The following is a 17,098-nucleotide window of genomic DNA, read 5'->3' on the forward strand; positions in this document are numbered from 1 at the left end:
CTGCAATCCGCAGCTGTCCGTATTCTTTCAAATCTCTGCAATTTCACTTGATGACCCAGGGGTTCCCGGTCTGTTCACATTAAACTGTGGCACTAAGCTGTTATTCTCACCACAGTTTTAATCCCAGTACTGGAAATCACCTCCTGTGTGGAAATGGATGCATCTGAAGACAACTCAACTCCCAATTTATGTTAACACTGCTGCAGAATCCCCAGTCAAGCAGAAGCAATTAGCAGCACAGCTACTCGGGGAGACTTAATAGAGGGGCATCAGCCAAGGTGCAAGCAAGTGCATCCTGTAGCAGCTTCAATGCCATTTCCACCCACTGACACTGTAATACCCTTTGCCCGAGGACAATGTGTACAGACTTCCTGAACATTATCATCACAGCCTCACTTCTGACCACCTCATTAAGCCAGGCTCCCCATGCTCCCAGCCATGGAAATGCCTTCCAGGCTCTGACGTGCTCTCTTCTCCTAAGCCAACCCCCTCTTCCATTCTGTTTTCTGCATCTTTCCACACACTACAATGGGCCGAGAAAGATAAGCATGAGAGGGCAAATGTTTCCCTTCTCCTACTGCTTCCCAAGGCAAGTGCACGAGCCACTGCAGTTCAGCGTGGTGCTGGGACACGCTGTCCGAGCTGGCTCTTGCACTGACGGACCCAAACAGATGCAGTTGCATCATTCCAGCCAACACATTACACAGATTCAAAACTAGATTCGTATGGCCTCAGTGCACTGTACCCAACACAGCTGTGTCCCATTAGGCACCAGTCTAGACAGGGAGGACAGGAAGAAATGGAGTCCGCCCCAGCTCCTGCCTGAGGAGCAGGCAGGCACCCAGCCCCCTTTGTTTACCATACTCACCACCTTCTTGTCCTGCTGGCTTTCCATTCAGCTGTGCCCATGACTTTGGTCCACCTGGCACTGAATTTGTACTCTGAAAACAAAACCAAAACAAAAAACGAACAAAAAAAAATGCCCACGGGTCAGTGAACTGCTCCTCATTTCCTGGGTGGCATTTGCTACAGGTCAGACCTCCAAATCACCCAGACGTCACCGGCTACCACAGGTCTCCCCAGTTCCTTGTTGGGGCTGAAGTCAGCTGCTCCCCACTGCAAAGCACTATGATGCTACAGCGAAAATATTCTTCTGCATCCTGCCTTTTATCTCCTCTCAACTTCACCAACTATTTCCTCAAACCATTCTTCTTCCTTTCATCCCTCTAATAAAGCTTTCCCTTTGTTCTGTTGCATTTTCCCAAACTGGCCTTCTCAATCTTCCAGATTTGTTCCATGCTATCCCTCAGCTTGAAGGCTATCCTGCTTTCTCATGCATTAACCAGTCTCCTCCTCAAAACACAACTCCTGTCCTGATTTTCCTGAACCTCAAGGGCTGGGATTTTTCATTTTTATTTTTAAACTAGAAGCATAAAACCTGCAGCACAGAGGGGCCAGGTCCTTGCACTCTCTGGGGAAGCTTTCTTACTTGCCAGTAGTTTTTTCAGGTCCTGACACTGGCTACTTCTCCCACATGACCAGATCTCTTCTTATCAAGTCTCATCAGGCTGGGAGCAAGAGCTGGATCTGCTGTCACCAAGCGACACTTGAATTAGACCCAAAGTAATGGAGTTTACAAGTGCTAACCAGCCATCCCGCATTCCAGCCATTCTTTCTAGATTGAAGCTTGACTTTCCCCACACACTTGAAAGCTACAGAGGTAACATGCACAAAATTACACTGTAACCGCAGCACAGCATTCCTGGGGCACAGCGACTTGGAGTCAAGAGTCAATTGTACAGGAATTGATTACACAGCAGCTGTTCCTTAAATTACAGTCCACCAATTCTTACTTGTGCAAGGTAACAGAGACAATTAAAGGAAACCCTCGAGCTGACTGGGAAGAGGGGAAACAGGGTGGCACGGAGACCGCTTGCGCCTACCTCCTGAGTGATTGACTGTGTCTGCTTCTGTAAATTGGAGACAGATTTCTGCAAACCCTGCTGCGGCAGCGACTCCTGCAGCTGTGCAGCCGTCGCACTGGAACTGGGGAAAGAGACAGCAGAGGTGAGATCAAAGGGGAAGGCAAGATGACACACTGTGGCAACTCTGCAACTGCTAAAATATCACGCTAATTTTGAGTCCGCGCTGGCTTAGACAACAGAGAAGCGATCTCTGCAAGGTCCAACGCACAGCACAGCAGTGCAGAACTGCTGCTGCTTGCCTGACAAAACTGAGCAATGAGCAGTTCGACCTACCTCTTTTGGTCTGGCTGATCCTGCTTGTTTGCCCATCCTGTACCGTCTTTGGGTACTATAATGATGTTGGGGTCGTTTCCTCTGTTTTCAGACTTCAAGCTAGGCAAGTTTGCAGGAGGTGGCATGCGCCGGGCAGCAGCAACTTTCCCAAGACTCTGTAAGCCATGTCTAGGAATAACTAGTGAGAAAGGAACACAAGCAGGTCATAAGGTGGCTAGGCCCTGCTAGCTCAGGAACCTCAATTAGCATCCCAACAGAACTGTAGGATGAGCAGCACCACTGCTGCTATTCGTGACACAGACAGCCAACCTAAGATCATTTCCTGCAGGACCATCACAAAGCAACTGTCTGTTGTAGCAGACAGATAAAAGACAGCGCCCTACAACAGAGGGGAGGGAGAGACCATTGTCCCTAATATCAAATGCCCAGTCTTTTAGCTTCCAGCACAGACACTCCTCTTTCATTTCACGACAGAGAAACAGCATCTCCCTTTCACAGCTTGGGGAAACAGCCATCGCCCTTCCTGGCTGGTAGGGCCCACGGCTGGCTCATGGCCACCTTGTTGTCCACCAGGACTCCCACGTCCTTCTCTGCAGCGCTGCTTTCCAACAGGCCAATCCCCAACCTGTGCTGGTGCATGGGGTTATTTCTCCCTAGGGGCAGGAGCCTGCACTTGCCTTTGTTGAACACCATGAGGCTCCTCTCTGCCAAATGAAAAGCTAAACTGAAAGGCCAACGGTCTCCCAGCTGCTTTGCCAGAATTCCTCCATGGCTCTACGATAACAGCAGCTCAGCAGCACAAAGAATCACCACCATTTCCCTCAGAGCCTACACACATGCATAGATACCAGTACTAACAGCTCTGCAACCCAGCCCCTTCCCGTTAGGCATCCCAGTTACAGGGCCAACAACTTGAATTAGCTCTGCAACAGGATTTAGAAGACCCCAAAGGGAGCTTGCTGAAGGTATTCCTTACCTGTAGTTCTGATAGCTTCTATTGACTTTCCTTTATACTTATCAAACAGGCTGAGAGTTGAGTACTTGCTTTTCCCATCCTTTCCCTTGGTTATTTGCCCCAAACGATCGGACATTGCGATGAAATGTCATCTAGTAAGGAAATTTCTCTGCGCCGCTCCCGATCTGCCTTTTAATGAGAGAAGCAGGGAAATGCCATCAGATTGTTTAGCCAGGGATAAGTAAACAGTAAACAAGGCACAACTGCTACAACTGCAGACAGATTCATTGAGCAGACACTGTAGGTTACAAGGTTTTAGCCCCTTCCCCCTTAGTTGCTTTGGGGACTCCTGATTCATAACCTACATTAAAATAAGTGCAGGAACACACTGCAACATATTTTTCCTGCCATTCTGGTGCCAAAAGGTGAACTTCTTTATGTATGAGGAACAGAATAGAGTGGTCGACTTAGTCCTTGCTTTAAAATAAATCTAACACAAGCAGCTACACACAAGGATTCCTAAATACAAATGAAGGAAAAGGACTACAGCTCGTCCAACACTGGAATTTATCATCTGATTTCCCACTGAAGTGCACTGCTAGCTGAGCTCGTTACATTTACGATAATGGTTTCACGCTGGCGACAGTTAATGACTTGGACCAGCAATTAATGCTTTGAAGGCATCACCTGAACATAACAGTAATTTCTCCAAATTCCTTTTCCCTATCTGCTGGCCATAAGAGAGTGAAGGAGTCTGAAAACCAGCGCAAATGAAACAGGTTCAGACCCTTGAAACCATGGGTGCAGCAGTTCAACTACAAATCCCAAAAACACTTTATAAAAAAGACTATTTTCTCTGTCGCCTCAAACACCGTTTTTAGCTATAAATCTACTTTCCACAGTAGATGTGGTTTGCTAATTTTTCACTCTGATCTTGGCCGGCACAACATACTGCAATTAATGCCCTCCACTCAGGCAGTCCCTCTGCTTCTTCTGCCTCGCTCCGAGAGCCTAGGACAAAGCTGAAACACAGGGAACGCCAACGCTGATGACAAGTATTTATCTCAGAAAAGAAACCTTGCTTACTCTCAGTGGATGTTTCTTTCGCGTTTTTAAGGAATAATTCATTGTTCTCACTTTTCCAGAGATCTCGGAGCTTAATCTAACCTTTTCACGCGTAATTTAGATTTCCAGATTTCTTGTTGCAAAATCTCCACTTCAAGCCCATAACTGCTGACAGCTTTATTATACCATCTGCTAGGTCCTATCTCATGGTTGCAGCTCTGCGTTAGGAGTAACAAAAAGCTATATATATATATATAAATACGTATCAGACCTTTCCACCTTTCAGCCTTTCTGAAACTCCTCCAGCTGACAGCATGCTTCCAACGCAGCCAGAACCGCTCAGCACTCTGAAAGAGAGCGTCGCTGACCAGAGGCTACAGCTTCCCCCAGCAATGCCTTATCAGACCTGATTCCTGGGTAAGAGGATTAGTCCATTACATTATACACAGAGCAAGCACGGAGCACAACCAGGTTGGACACAGCCAGTTTGAGAGCATACTGCAAACCTGCAGAGAGCCAAGCCAAGGCTGCTGCCAGGGAGCAAGTTTCTGACCACCAAACCTGGCACCCCACAGCAAACACCCCACGGTGCAGGATTTCCATCAGGCCTGGCACGAGCAAGAGGCTGTGGGCTCGGCGTGCAAGGCAGCAAGGGGCAGGACAGGGGACAAAAGATGAAAAGTGGTTTCTGTCACTCAGTCCCAGCCCTCGGGGTGCTCAGGAACACCATCAAAAGTTCCACGCAGCTGCAGCAGAGGCCTGCGGAGGCAGCAGGGCTGGCCAGCGTCCTTCAGACACCTTTTCCTGCAGAGCAGCAAACAGATCTCTGGCTCCAGGCTGGTTCCATCCTCAGATGGTCACCGTGTGCCAAAGAAAACAACAGCTCCTCCCTCCCTTCCCCATTTCCACCATACTTTCTTAGTAGGACAGACATAAAAGAGAAAGGGAGAACGCTGTGATTAGCGCAGGGCTGGCAGGAGGGCAGACGCTGGGCTGAACCATGTCCTGTTGGAACCAGCAGGGCTGTGGGGAGCCTTGGACCAGCACGAGTGGCAGAGGGAGCAGCACAGCAGCCCTCAGCTGCCCTGGCAGGAGCACGGCCACTCCTCTTACAGGGGCACAGAGCCTCAGGGAGGGAGCCTCCCCAGACCTCTTTGATCCCGTATCAGCCTCACACAATCCCGAGCAGCAAAGTCCATTCTGAGGTTTAGAAAACCTCGAAGCAGACCAAATGATTAGGCATTCGAATAAAACCAACCATCACATCAGGCTCAGGAATTAGCCAGTTAACAGCAAAGCCCCAAGTTCCTCAAAGTCAGCATGCAAACAGCACGCGGGTAACGCTGCCAAAGAGAAACCCTGACAACCAGTTATGTAAGCGGGTCTCAGCTGCCTCCTGATTACATCTTCTATCATTAAAAGGATGCGGGAGGAATAAACAACCACTTCAGAGCAGAGGAGCCGGGGACACGCTGGGAATGAGCTCCTCGTCCAACTTTCTGGGGCAGCCACAACTGCCGTCTGGCTGAGGGAAATTCAGACGTGCTTTGTGCTCCCTCAGAGCTCTAAAGCCGAGAAGACAAACTGCAGTTTTGTTTGTGTGCTACGTACCGGCGTGAGCTCCCAGGGGGAGCACAAATCCACGGGGAGCTAAGGTGACTCCAAGCAGGCCTGCATACAAGGAGGCTGCAGTGATGTGGAGCTCCATGGAGCCTCCGCAGGCTGTGTGACACCGGCTCTGGTGTTCCCCTCACGTAGAAAATCCAGGCAGGCATTGCCAAAGCTTTCTCGTCTTGCAGAGAGAAGCCATTTCTGCTACAGATCAACTTAACTGAGAATTAAGCTGCCGGCCTGCACGCTTTTTGTTAGGAGAATCAGAACCAGGAGGCACCTGCCGATGCTGCCACGTGGAAACCGACAGCCTCTGACCTGTGCTCCTGGTCCCCTGACCGATCGCTGACCCTGAGGAAAGCATTATTCCCTGTTACAGAGGAACGAGCAACCAACAAAATCGATCGCCTGCATTTCTGCAAGCTTCCTCTCCGGGTTTAGACAGGTCTTTCAGGGAAGGTTCCCTATCAGCTTTAGCACACAGCTCAGCTCTTTCTGTTCTCAGGACTAGCAAGGTCTCCTGCAATGTCCACGGACAGCAGAGTGCAAAATGCTGAGCATCTTGGAGGACTCTGAAAACACTGCAGTGTGACCAGTTATGTTAGAGGCCCCAGGGTACAAATAACTTCACCAAAATTATGTCCTGGGCAGAGCTCTGCTGCCAGGAGCCTTCGTGCCCTCACCGTGCTGCCCCGCGCTTGATGTGTGGGCACTGACCCCACCTAACCCCTTTTTAAAGGGGGATTTCTCCTCCTTGGAGCTGCAGCAGGGATCTACCAAGCGCTGGGAGCCCTTCCTGCAAAAGGAGCCACGTGAAGAGCTCGAGCTGCTGGCAGCGGTCAACAGCTGGAAAACCCTGAGCTGGAAACAGCCAAAGGGAGAAGAGTCCTGACGAACGGGATCGTCTACAAAGCTCTCTGCGAAGCTGTGTAGGAAGGAGGCAGGGCTGCTGGTGTTTTATTCACAAGACTTCAATGGAGCTCGAATGCCTGGAAGTTAGCCAGCCTTAATTGAGCAGGGCAAACAGATTGATCAAAGGTAGCACGCACACCAGAAGGAATCGCTTCAGATACTCACACACCGCCGCGCACGATCGCCTGGGCAAAACCTGGGCCACTGCAGGCTCTTTGCTGCAGACCTTCACTCCTTGATCTTTTAATGGCAGCAGTCACAAACACAAAACAAAGCAACAGGATGGAGATTAACACGGAAAAGGCTTTTCTCCAGAGCAGGAAGATTCTTGACCTGAAATTTTACATGAATTGCTAAGAAACGCACAGGTTGCAAAAAGCTGAACTGTACTTCCAGGGAAGAGAAAGTGTTTAGAGCTGGTGCTCAGCTGAGATCTATTGTTGTTCCTAATGTTACTGGTAATGGCCTTATAAAAGAACAAGGCATGGTTTTACAGATCAGTGGTGTTTGCTCTTCCTTAAATACAGCCAGCTGCTTTTCGGTAGCAGCCCTCAGAGCTCCGTGTTTATCTGTCAACAGGAACTCAGCACTGCTTCTCCTGGACACCCCACTGCTTCTCCTGGAACACCTCCCACCACGAAGCACCTATTTGGGAAACGGTCACCACCTTCCTCAGCAGTGAGAGGTGCCACCGGCTGCCCTTGGAAGAGCTCTGGTGAAGCATCTGGACCAGCTGCCCTCGGGGCCTGGTGCCACATTCACTCATATCCCCTGCAAGTCCTGTGGGGCCGGGCAGGGATCACCAGCCTGGAGCGGAAGGGACAAGGTGAGCACGCAGGTCCCAGGAGAGAGTGCTTAATAAACAGGGGAGCACCAGGAGAGTACCAGCACCCAACTACGAAGTCAACAGGATGAACGCAGAAGAGCAGCAAGAGCCTAGCCCACAAGAAGCCAGGCTCTCAGCCTGTCGCACAGCCCAGGGGAAGCTGCTTGGATTTGTTCATGCACCTGTCAGGGCCTGCTGAGATGCCGAACGTGGGACCGAATCCTGCCAGAGCAGAGAAGCAAGTCAGCATCAGCAGCACAAAGAGATGGATGCCCCTCAGCAAAGGTGGCTCGTGGCTCACCAGGGGCCCCTCCTTGCATAGCTGAGCAGGCACCTGGGGCAGCAGGGATTCCTGTATTCGCCATTCCAGCTGCTCCCTGCATCTCCTGTCAATCTGCTCTCCTTGTAGCGACAGGGAACGGGAGACCGGGATCACATCTCCCGTGATTTATCGCAGAGGTATGCTGCCAGCCGAGTGACACGGCTGGAGGCAGGGAGGCAGCAGGCGTCAGGAAGCCAAGGAACCGTGACCCAGACGTGCACAGCACCACCGGGGAGAGGCCGAGGCGTCTGGGCAGCGCAGCCCTCACCCTGCGGCGTGGAGCTGTGCACGCCAAGATAAGGCCTGAAGAGGGAACCAAGAGGGCATGCCCTAGAAGATGACCTGATCTCATTTTCTGAGCTGTCTTCACCACGCTTACCTGCTGCCTCGCTTGTGAACGTAACAAATGCACCCACGGGCTGGGAATCGCTGCTGCAGGGCCACTGGGCAGCTCGAGAGAAAAGAGACCTCCGTGCCTCAGGTTTGGCCTGCGAACTTCAGACGCCTCACCTCTCTGCTAAACAGCTTTCCCAGAGCTGGGAAGGCCAGGAGCAGAGGAAGGCAGCCAGAAAGGATGGATTCGTAACACTGTGAAACAGATAATGCAGCCTGGAGGCTGGAGAAGAGCTCAACTGTATTTACACAAAAACATTAACGAGCTCTGGACAGACAATGCCCCACCCCGAAGAGGGCCCCTGACCTCCAGTAATTGAGCAAACAGACAAAGATAAGAAAGACTTCATCCTGAGCATGCAGAACTACAGCACAGAGAACAGGGGGGGGAAAATCCAGCCAGAATGCTGGCCTGCAGCCCGCAGAGTGCTTACGAGCTCCTCTGCTCCTGAAACTCCCCCTCCTTCTCAAGCAGCAGCAAACCCAAGTTTTTTTCACCCATCATGCTGTAATAAAGGAACTGACCCCTTGGTGCCAGCTTGTCAGGAAAAAATAACTGCATGTTCAACCCAAGCAGCAGCACTGCAGGGCTTTCATACCTCCCGGAATCAGGAATTGATTACTGCAGGGATGCAGCAAGTTCCCTGACACGAAGCAGCCTGGAAGCACGGCCTGCCAGCACCACGCTCTTCACCCTCTCAGCCAGGCCAGAACGCCGTTAGATGAGATCAGCCCTAGCACAAACCGACCCCAATGACCCTATCAACATATCTCCCCAGGTTCTGAAGCCGTGACTTTCTGGAGGCATTTCTTCTGCAGCAAGAAACAACGAGAATAGAGAAGAACATTGCCTTGTTTCACATTTCAGAGGCAAAACCCACAGAGGATGGAGCAGCTCTGCTGAGCCAGAGCCACCTGTGGCATCAACAAATCCAACCCACCTAGCACCAGAGGAAAGGGAAGTGAGCTAATGCTTCCCAGAGCCACTCGAAGGAGGGCTCAGACACAGATGCAAATCTCTACCCTTAGAGCTGTACTTATGCTCTGGCTCCTCCACAACTACATCCAGAGCTGAAGCACAGCAACTACAGCACCTGAAGGGTTTCTGCCTTCCCCTTTGCCCTGCTTTGCATCCCCTGAGAGCTGAACGTCCACGGAGAATACACAGGCACCAGGTCCTGTTCCCTCAACACCAAAACAAAGAGGCTGATCGCAAACAAGCAATGTAAATCCAAACAGAGCATTATGCCAGAATTTTCTCTGTTGGCAAAACCTCCTGGCAGGATTCAGCTAAACTGTAAGGTAAGCTGGGCATTTAGGTATCTGAGCAACAACAACAGACCCTGAGGAGCTGGTACAGATCTCCTGAAGGGTTCCAGGGCCAATGCTCTCTTACAGGCTGGGTAACCAAGGCAGAGCCCGCTGGTTGCTCCAGTAACACTGCAGGCAGCAACGCAGGTCCCAGAGCTCAGGTGTCTGCACCTACCTCCTTGGGCTCCTGTTCTGTAAACAGCCACCCAAACCTGCACTGCCAAGACCCTCAAAGAAAACAGGTCTCCAGTTCAATCATAAAGGAGGAAAAGTGTCAAAAGAAGTGAGAACGGGAGGGAGTGTAGTGCAGCAGCAGCTGGCAGGTCTAGAATGGCATCTCCTCCAGTGGAAGAGACTGCCCGCTGGTTCACAAAGCGAGCCCAATCCTGCCTGCTGCTGCAAGGGAGCCCACGAGCAGAGCAGGCACCCACACAAGTTCTCAGCTCATGAACAGCACCAGGTCTCTGGACCAAGAGCTCAAGTCTCCACATCTGGCTCCAAACTGGTGAAGACACTTCCATCACTAACTACAAAACCAAACCACCACATTTTAAGACTGTGAAATTCTCTTATGTCTTCTCTGTGGAGTCCTCATGTTCCTGCCACATGGGCTTTTAAAAGTTATTGTAGGAAGAATACCCATGTAGCCAAGGTGAGACATGGCTAGAGTGATGTAGATGAAAAACTTACGCTGCCAGCCCCCAAATCCAACCGTAAGCCTTTAGCCATTAGCCAAAGCTCACCTGGGAAAAGCCCAACACAACCGGGACAAGGGACGAGCCAAAGCACTGCAATCCAGGCTGCTGCAAGGGAACAGATGTGTTCCACAGAGCAGCCGCACCGATTCTTCCAGTGAAGTCACAACCAGCCTTTCACAAGCCCTTCATCTGGTCCCACGCTCAGGAACTTACTTCACCTACCCGTGAGCACAGGTTTTATAGTAAACAAGCAAGCAGGAGATCAGAGATGTCACCGAACCAGGAGAGGAAACCGGAGCAGAGCTGGCAGTCTTGAGGGTTACGATGTTCCTTCAGCAACAGATAAAGCTCTTTCCACACAAATGCCATCAGTCGTTGAGTAAGCAGCTCTGTTTTCTCTGCAGCCTCGGGAAGGAAGGATCAGGCTGCCACGGGGAGGTGGGAGCTCACCTCGTGCCGACGAGCCTCTCTCCAGCCGACCTGGCTCTGGGAACCTCTCCACGCTCCCAGCCAGCTGCTGACTTGGTGGCCTCAGCTCCCACTCAGGTTACGCACAGACGAAGCCCGGTGCTGTTAACCTGCAGGCAGCAAACGCCAACCCCTCGGCACACACACACGGGAGAGGCTCCTGCACACTCCAGCTGAGCTGATCTCTGCAGACCTGTCCCTTCCCCAGCCGCTGGCCCATTTCCCACAGCCATCAGGACTGACAGTGGGTTCAAACCATCAGTAAGACTCCAAGCAGTTCAGACAAGCCTTTGGTTCACACGCGCTGCGGATACCCAAGCTTCCAAGGAAGCATTACTTGAGGTTTCCCGATTTTCACAACACCAGGGCACAGCAGCATTTCCCAGCAACCTTCCTTACAGGAGCCCCAGTCGCAGGAGCCATTTGCACTACAAACGAATGCCGAGGATGCTAAAAGGGATCCGATGGGGAAATGGACACAGGTACAAAGCTGTAAAAACCTGCAAGGTGAGGTGCAGCGTGGCTCAGTGCTCTGATGACAGGAGAGGTCTTAACTGCTTTTCGAGGGAGCTGAGCAACTCAGACCATGCACGAGGCATCTGCACTATGCTGAGCTGGACAGGAAGCGAAAGCATTTCACAGATGCCTTAATTTACAGAGATATTCTCGGTGCATAACTGACAAGGTGTGTGAGCGTCACCACTCACATTTTCCAGACAGAAAAATGACACCAGGGAGCTACGCAGCTCTGCTGAGCGGCAGGGCAAGAAACAGACCCTTCTCCTCCAGCTTTGTGGGGCTGGAGGAACCACCCTCTCCATCACCTCACCTTCCTAACGCTGCGTGGCCCAGAGCAGCGCCAAGTCCTGGTCCAGGGGAGGTGTGCAGGAGCAGGTCTGCGATGCTGGGGCAGGGAAAGCTGCTGCCACCTCCTAGATGAGCGACCCCACGCACTGCTTGTCCTACAGCAGGATCACAGCCGTCAGTAAAGCAACGTTTTGCTCAGATGCGGAATGCTAATGCTGTAGGAATGCTCAAATCCTGTGAAACCACTCCTAAATGACGGGCCGTGAAGTTTCAGTTGCTAGGTGGGAGCTTGATGCTTCGGTTATTTAAGAAAAAAGATAAAACCATACTTTGCACTATTCCAGCCGTGAAGAAACATTCTCAAGCATGTCCCTACTCCCCTGCCTGCTTCACAACCCACTCTAAACTCTGAACAAGAGCACTCAAGGCTTTTGTACGGGCTCCCAGCCCACATACAGGTAGGAACAGCTGAAGAACCTACCCCACTGCAGAACACTTCCAAAAAAAATCACTACATTCCCACACAAGAAGTGCCTGTGGGAGGCAAAGTCCCAATGCAAGCTCTTCAAACCTGCCTCTACGTGCTCCTTGCAGCGCCAATCACAGCCAAACGTGGTGCCCAAAATGTCTCAAGGGCTACCCGGGAAGGATTCCTCTGTCAAACCTCTTCCAGCAGGGCACTAACTCTGGAAATACTGCATAGTTTACTCCTCTTAAGTGCCACTCATCTAGAATTCAAAGGCTATTGAGAATGCTCCCAGCTGCTAATTCAAGCCCCTTGTATATTCCAAGCACAGCACTGCAACAGAGGAGTCCTCTTGGCCAGATGCTACCTGCCACCAGCAAATCCTCACTTTCTTGGTCTTTTTTTTTTTTTTTTGTCTTTGTACTTAAGCCTGGCTCACCTTCCCTGCTCTTCCACTTTTACATGTCTCAGATCAGACCATTACCTCTTCCCCTGCACCCAAAGCACGGCTGTTTTCACCAGTCCTCCACAACTTCATGCCTGCAGTCTCTTAAGATGGTTGGACTCGATGATCTTGAAGGTGTTTTCCAACCTAGACAATTCCGTGATTCTATCCAGAGCTAACAGTGAGCTCCTGCCCCTTCTAGCTTGCCAGCACTTTCCTGAACATTCAGATGTTCAGAACCAGACACTGAAAAAGCAGAATGGCCCCCTGCAGAGTGACACACACACCTTTTCCCACCTCAAAACCTCCATCTGTCCTTGCAGACCCCACAGCACCGCAAGTCAAGCAGCTTCAGAACAAACCAATGCCACAGGTAAACATGGAACAAAACAGTGCCACCAAACCAGCTACTAGACCGCTTGTGTTACTGTACCAGGGATTCCAGAAGGGAAAAAAAATAAGAATAAAAGAATTTGTGGCTATACACTTCCGAACAAGTTTGCTCATGGGCTCCTACTTCTCAGTTGCCTCTGCACAGGAAGCACATGCTCCCAGAACATCCTGAATACAAGCACAAGTTGCTAACTGAAGACAAGCCCAAGGTACATTTCAGCAAGGCTTAACGTTGTAAAATACAATCTTCTGCTTCAGCCCCAGTTTTCCTCCTGGGGGAAAGACCATTTCAATCAAATCAGATGGTTTCCGCATAGATCTGCGAAACCACCTTCAGCAGGGGCTTTCCAGGAGCACACCATACCCAAATCACTTCGTTTCAGCAGTTAGAAATAGCTGTTCAGTGGAAGGAAAAAGCTGCACGTCCCCGGCCTTTACCTGCTCGCAGTGCTTTCACCTCAGTGCCTGATGACACCGTCTCACTTCTGCATTTCTTCTGTTCCAAATGACAAACTAGCGATAAGGAGCTGTGAAATTATCGACCTATTAGAAGAATGAGTCAGTGCCACACAAAAAACAAAGCCCACTTATAAGGCATGATGAGCTGAAGAGCGAGGCCGGATACTGAGCCACCACGCTCATCGCCAAGTCGCAGAAAAAAAGAAGGAATCTAGTAAAGAGAAGGATGACCACAGACATCCAGTCCTTGCAATAAAGCCTCTCCCTCCTCACCCTGAAGTTACCGTCCTGCATTCAGCAAGTTTCTGCTGCCCTTGCTGCTTCTGTATCTACAACAAGAAAACATGCAATTACAAGTAGGAAAAGCCCTGCCACAGCCAGGTCTCTTTGTACATGGCAAGCATCATCATAAAACAAAAACTGAAAATGCGTGCTATTATTTTCGGTGCAGCAGCACTTAAAGTTAGCCCAGCTCGCCTTTAAACACCTCCCATTACTCAGGTGAGCACAATGAGGGCCTTGAGCAACTCACACTCCTGGACCTTAAACAGGTAGCTCTGTAAGGGATAATCTAACAGGCGCTGCATTGTGCAGCTCAGGCACACTGCAGGCGCTACGAGACGCGCCAAAAACATGGTCCTGGGATTTGCCAGCTGCACCTCGTATGGGAAAGCCTGCAGGACACGGTACAGGCGTCGGGAGCTATGCAAAAGCATCGGCACCAGACACCCGAAGAGCAAGGATTTGTCTTTACACCATCCCTCAGCCAGGTACCAGGGCGCGTTGCGTCAGGCACGAGAAAAATAGAGCCTCTAATGCCACCCCGACTCTTAGGAGGAGGTTGTTCACACAAATTAGCCTTTGAAGTTAGGTTTTACAGAAAGCTTTAATAAAAGGCTTTATTAAAATGTCACTATAAAAGTTAAATCGTTTTAATAATGATTCTTTAGGAACATTACTCATATTTATTAAAACTAAAATACTTTTAAATCCTGCCTCTCCTTTCCAACACTTACTTACTTTCCCTTCTTCATCCAGGTTGGCTGAGTTTCATTTTTTAGCTCTCATGCACACACAAAAATAGAAAAAAAGCCCAAAGTTTATCAAAACACATACTGTAGGACCAAAGAAAAATGTCTCTGAATTCGAAAAAAAAAAAAGTTGGCTCCTCCCGTAAAAAAATAGCTCTTATAGACTAAAAATAAATAAAAATTCCATGCAAAGTGACAGGCACCATATAATAACAACTTTGGAAACCTGCATAAATGCCTATGTGTTTTACTGATTTTTAGGAGAAAAGATGCCTGTCCAAGTCACACAGACGTGTTTTCTTATCAGTGAACACGGCTGAAGATGTCCTAAGACGTGTGACATCTACTCAAGACGTGCAGAACACCAGACCAGTGAAAGCGACTAGGAATAAAAGAGGCATCACCTTATGCTCAATGTGGCTATCGAATTAAGCACCAAACCAAAATACAGCTACCAGCACGCATGCTAGGACTGGGTGGAGGAAACATGTAATTAAGAAAAAGAACACTAATCTCAAGCAGCATTTGTGATTTTGTCTGAGTATGATTTTTAATCTGAACTTTTTAACTATAAAAAGAAAGTACTAGAGAATTTCAAAGAGGTCACGTGGAAGAGGTCTTCTTTATCGTTCCCCCCAAATACATTTTGTTAACTGGAAGAACCTCTTGGACTATGGTTCTGAAAGAAGTAGCATCACCCATGTACCCATAAAAATTTGCAGGAGCCTGATGGAACTGAGGCCCACTTACAGTATTTCGTTTAAACTGAGACATGCAGATAGGTATTCCAACCAGAAAAAACAAGGTCCAAAGCAAAAAATAAATAAAATATAATCCCTTCCCTATGAAGTTTGATTCAGTCCTGAAATGGGAGGGATGCCTTCCCTCCCAGCCAGGTACAGCAGATGATGAAGCCACTGCAACCTGCTTACATTTAATACCTATTCCTAGAAACGGAACGACTTAAGGACCGAACGTATTTGTTTATCATATGTTATTGCCCCAAACACCAGTTAACGCTAATACACAAATATTTGATGAGCTGATACTCAAGAGTATCCCACCTTCCTGATGTTTGGAAGACAAAAAAACAACAGCAAAAAAGCCCCCAGAACAAACCAAAACAACTTTCCTAACAAAACCCCGAACTCCCAGCTCATTCAAACCTGGTCAGCTCTGATTTCCCAGCCGAGGGGGTTGCCTGTAGTCACCTTAACAAGAAAAAAAACAAAACCCTGCTAGCTGCTAACCAGCACCCTGAGCCCAGCACCTGCACCCCAGGACCCCTGTTGGGGGTGCAGCAGACACCCTCCCACCCCCCCGAGCTGTGAAACTCCTTCTCAAAGCACAAACACCTTTCCAAACCCACCTAGCGAGCTCGCCGAGCCCCAAAACACCCTGATCACATCCTCCTTTCCCCCAGCTGCAGGGTGAGCCCCCCATTTTTCCCCCCCTCATGGTGGTGGTGGTGTGGGGGGGACACCCGGCCTCGCAGCCTGTATTTTTCATCTCTCGGCCTCAGGAAGCCTTTCGTGGGGCTCCCCTCACGCCAACAAACCCGGGCAGCCTTCGCCGTGCCATCCATCCCCCTTGTTTTTGCTGCACGGCGCGACAAAAATATCTTTGTGTCACCCTCCAGGCGAGGAGGAAAAAACAAGCTGCCTGCGCGGCGGGCTGCGAGGCCGCCCCCAGCCCCCTAGGGGGGTGTGTGTGAGGGTGAAGTGGGGGGCCCCGGCCGAGGGGGGAGTCCCAAAAACCCCTAAATCCACCCCAAATCTCTCCCCAGGCCTCACAGCGCGGCCCTCGCTTGGGGAATGGGGGAACGAGGGGGGGGGGGGGGGGCGGCGGCCAGGCCCCGCATCGGCCCCAGACGCCCCCAGCACCCCGGGGGGGCCGCACACAATAAACAGCGGGGCCAAAGCAGCCCCAAATCACGGGGGGGAGCCCCCAGCGCCCCTATTTGTGTGTGTGGGAGGGGGACACCCTCGGCGGGGAGGCCGCGGGGTGCCGCAGCCGCTGGCTCCGGCTCCATTTTAGGGCTGCCTCGTCCCACCTTCCCTCTCCCTCCCCCTTCTTCTTCTTCTTCCTCCTCCTCCCTCCTCCTCCTCCTCCTCCTCCCCCCTCTCCCTCCCCCGGCCCCACTCACCGCCCCAAACACCCGCGGCCGCCGGCCCCCCGATACCCACCTGTGGGGGTGGCGGGGAGCCGGGAGCGCCTGAGGAGCCGGGTGCCGAGGGGCGATGGGCGCGGGGCGAGGCGGATGGCGGCGGATTGCGCGGCGGCGGCGGGGCGATACGGGTTCTCGCTGCCGCTGCCTCCTCCTCCTCCTCCTCCTTCTTCTCCACCTCCTCCTCCTCCTCCTCCCTCGGCCCGGCCTGTCAATCCCGCCCGGGAGGGCACAGCGCCGCCTGCAGAGCCCCGCCGGCCAGGCGACTGAGGGGCGGCCCAAAATGGAGGAGGAGGAGGAGGAAGAAAGGGGCAGAGCTGAGCCCTGACGGCTTCCTCCAGCCCCAGCCTCGCTCTCCACCCCGTGTCCACACAGCCGGAGCAGGCTCCGGCTCAGCTCTGAGGGGAGGTTGTTTCCCCGAGGGGGGATTTTTACCACCTCAGAGTCAGCAGGGCTGGCTGCCTCGCCACACACCGAGCCCCTCACGGGGGTAATTAAGAGGGGTTGGGGA

General features: G+C 51.2%; 1 protein-coding gene across 10 annotated transcripts in view; it reads right to left on the reverse strand.

The window, feature by feature from the left end:
- Window positions 1-16,835, reverse strand: part of PRRC2B (proline rich coiled-coil 2B) — a 49,248-nt gene extending 32,413 nt beyond the window's left edge. For 7 of the 10 annotated variants that reach the window (XR_014318840.1, XM_082775846.1, XM_082775845.1 and 4 more), the window contains exons 1-5: window positions 16,607-16,835; window positions 3,235-3,402; window positions 2,259-2,436; window positions 1,944-2,046; window positions 869-941 (exon numbers count right to left, since the gene is read on the reverse strand). Coding sequence is in view for 9 of the 10 variants with exons in the window: in XM_082775846.1 (XP_082631972.1) it covers window positions 869-941; window positions 1,944-2,046; window positions 2,259-2,436; window positions 3,235-3,349 (469 nt within the window). In the remaining variant the exon portion in view is untranslated. Of the gene's footprint in view, window positions 1-868; window positions 942-1,943; window positions 2,047-2,258; window positions 2,437-3,234; window positions 3,403-16,566 lie in introns of all 10 variants that reach the window. The other 3 variants (XM_082775840.1, XM_082775842.1, XM_082775841.1) reach the window with 3 other exon arrangements.
- Between the last annotated feature and the right edge of the window lie 263 nt (window positions 16,836-17,098).

Source organism: Aythya marila (assembly GCF_965140915.1).
Source record: "Aythya marila genome assembly, chromosome: 19".
Taxonomy (NCBI): Eukaryota; Metazoa; Chordata; class Aves; order Anseriformes; family Anatidae; genus Aythya; species Aythya marila.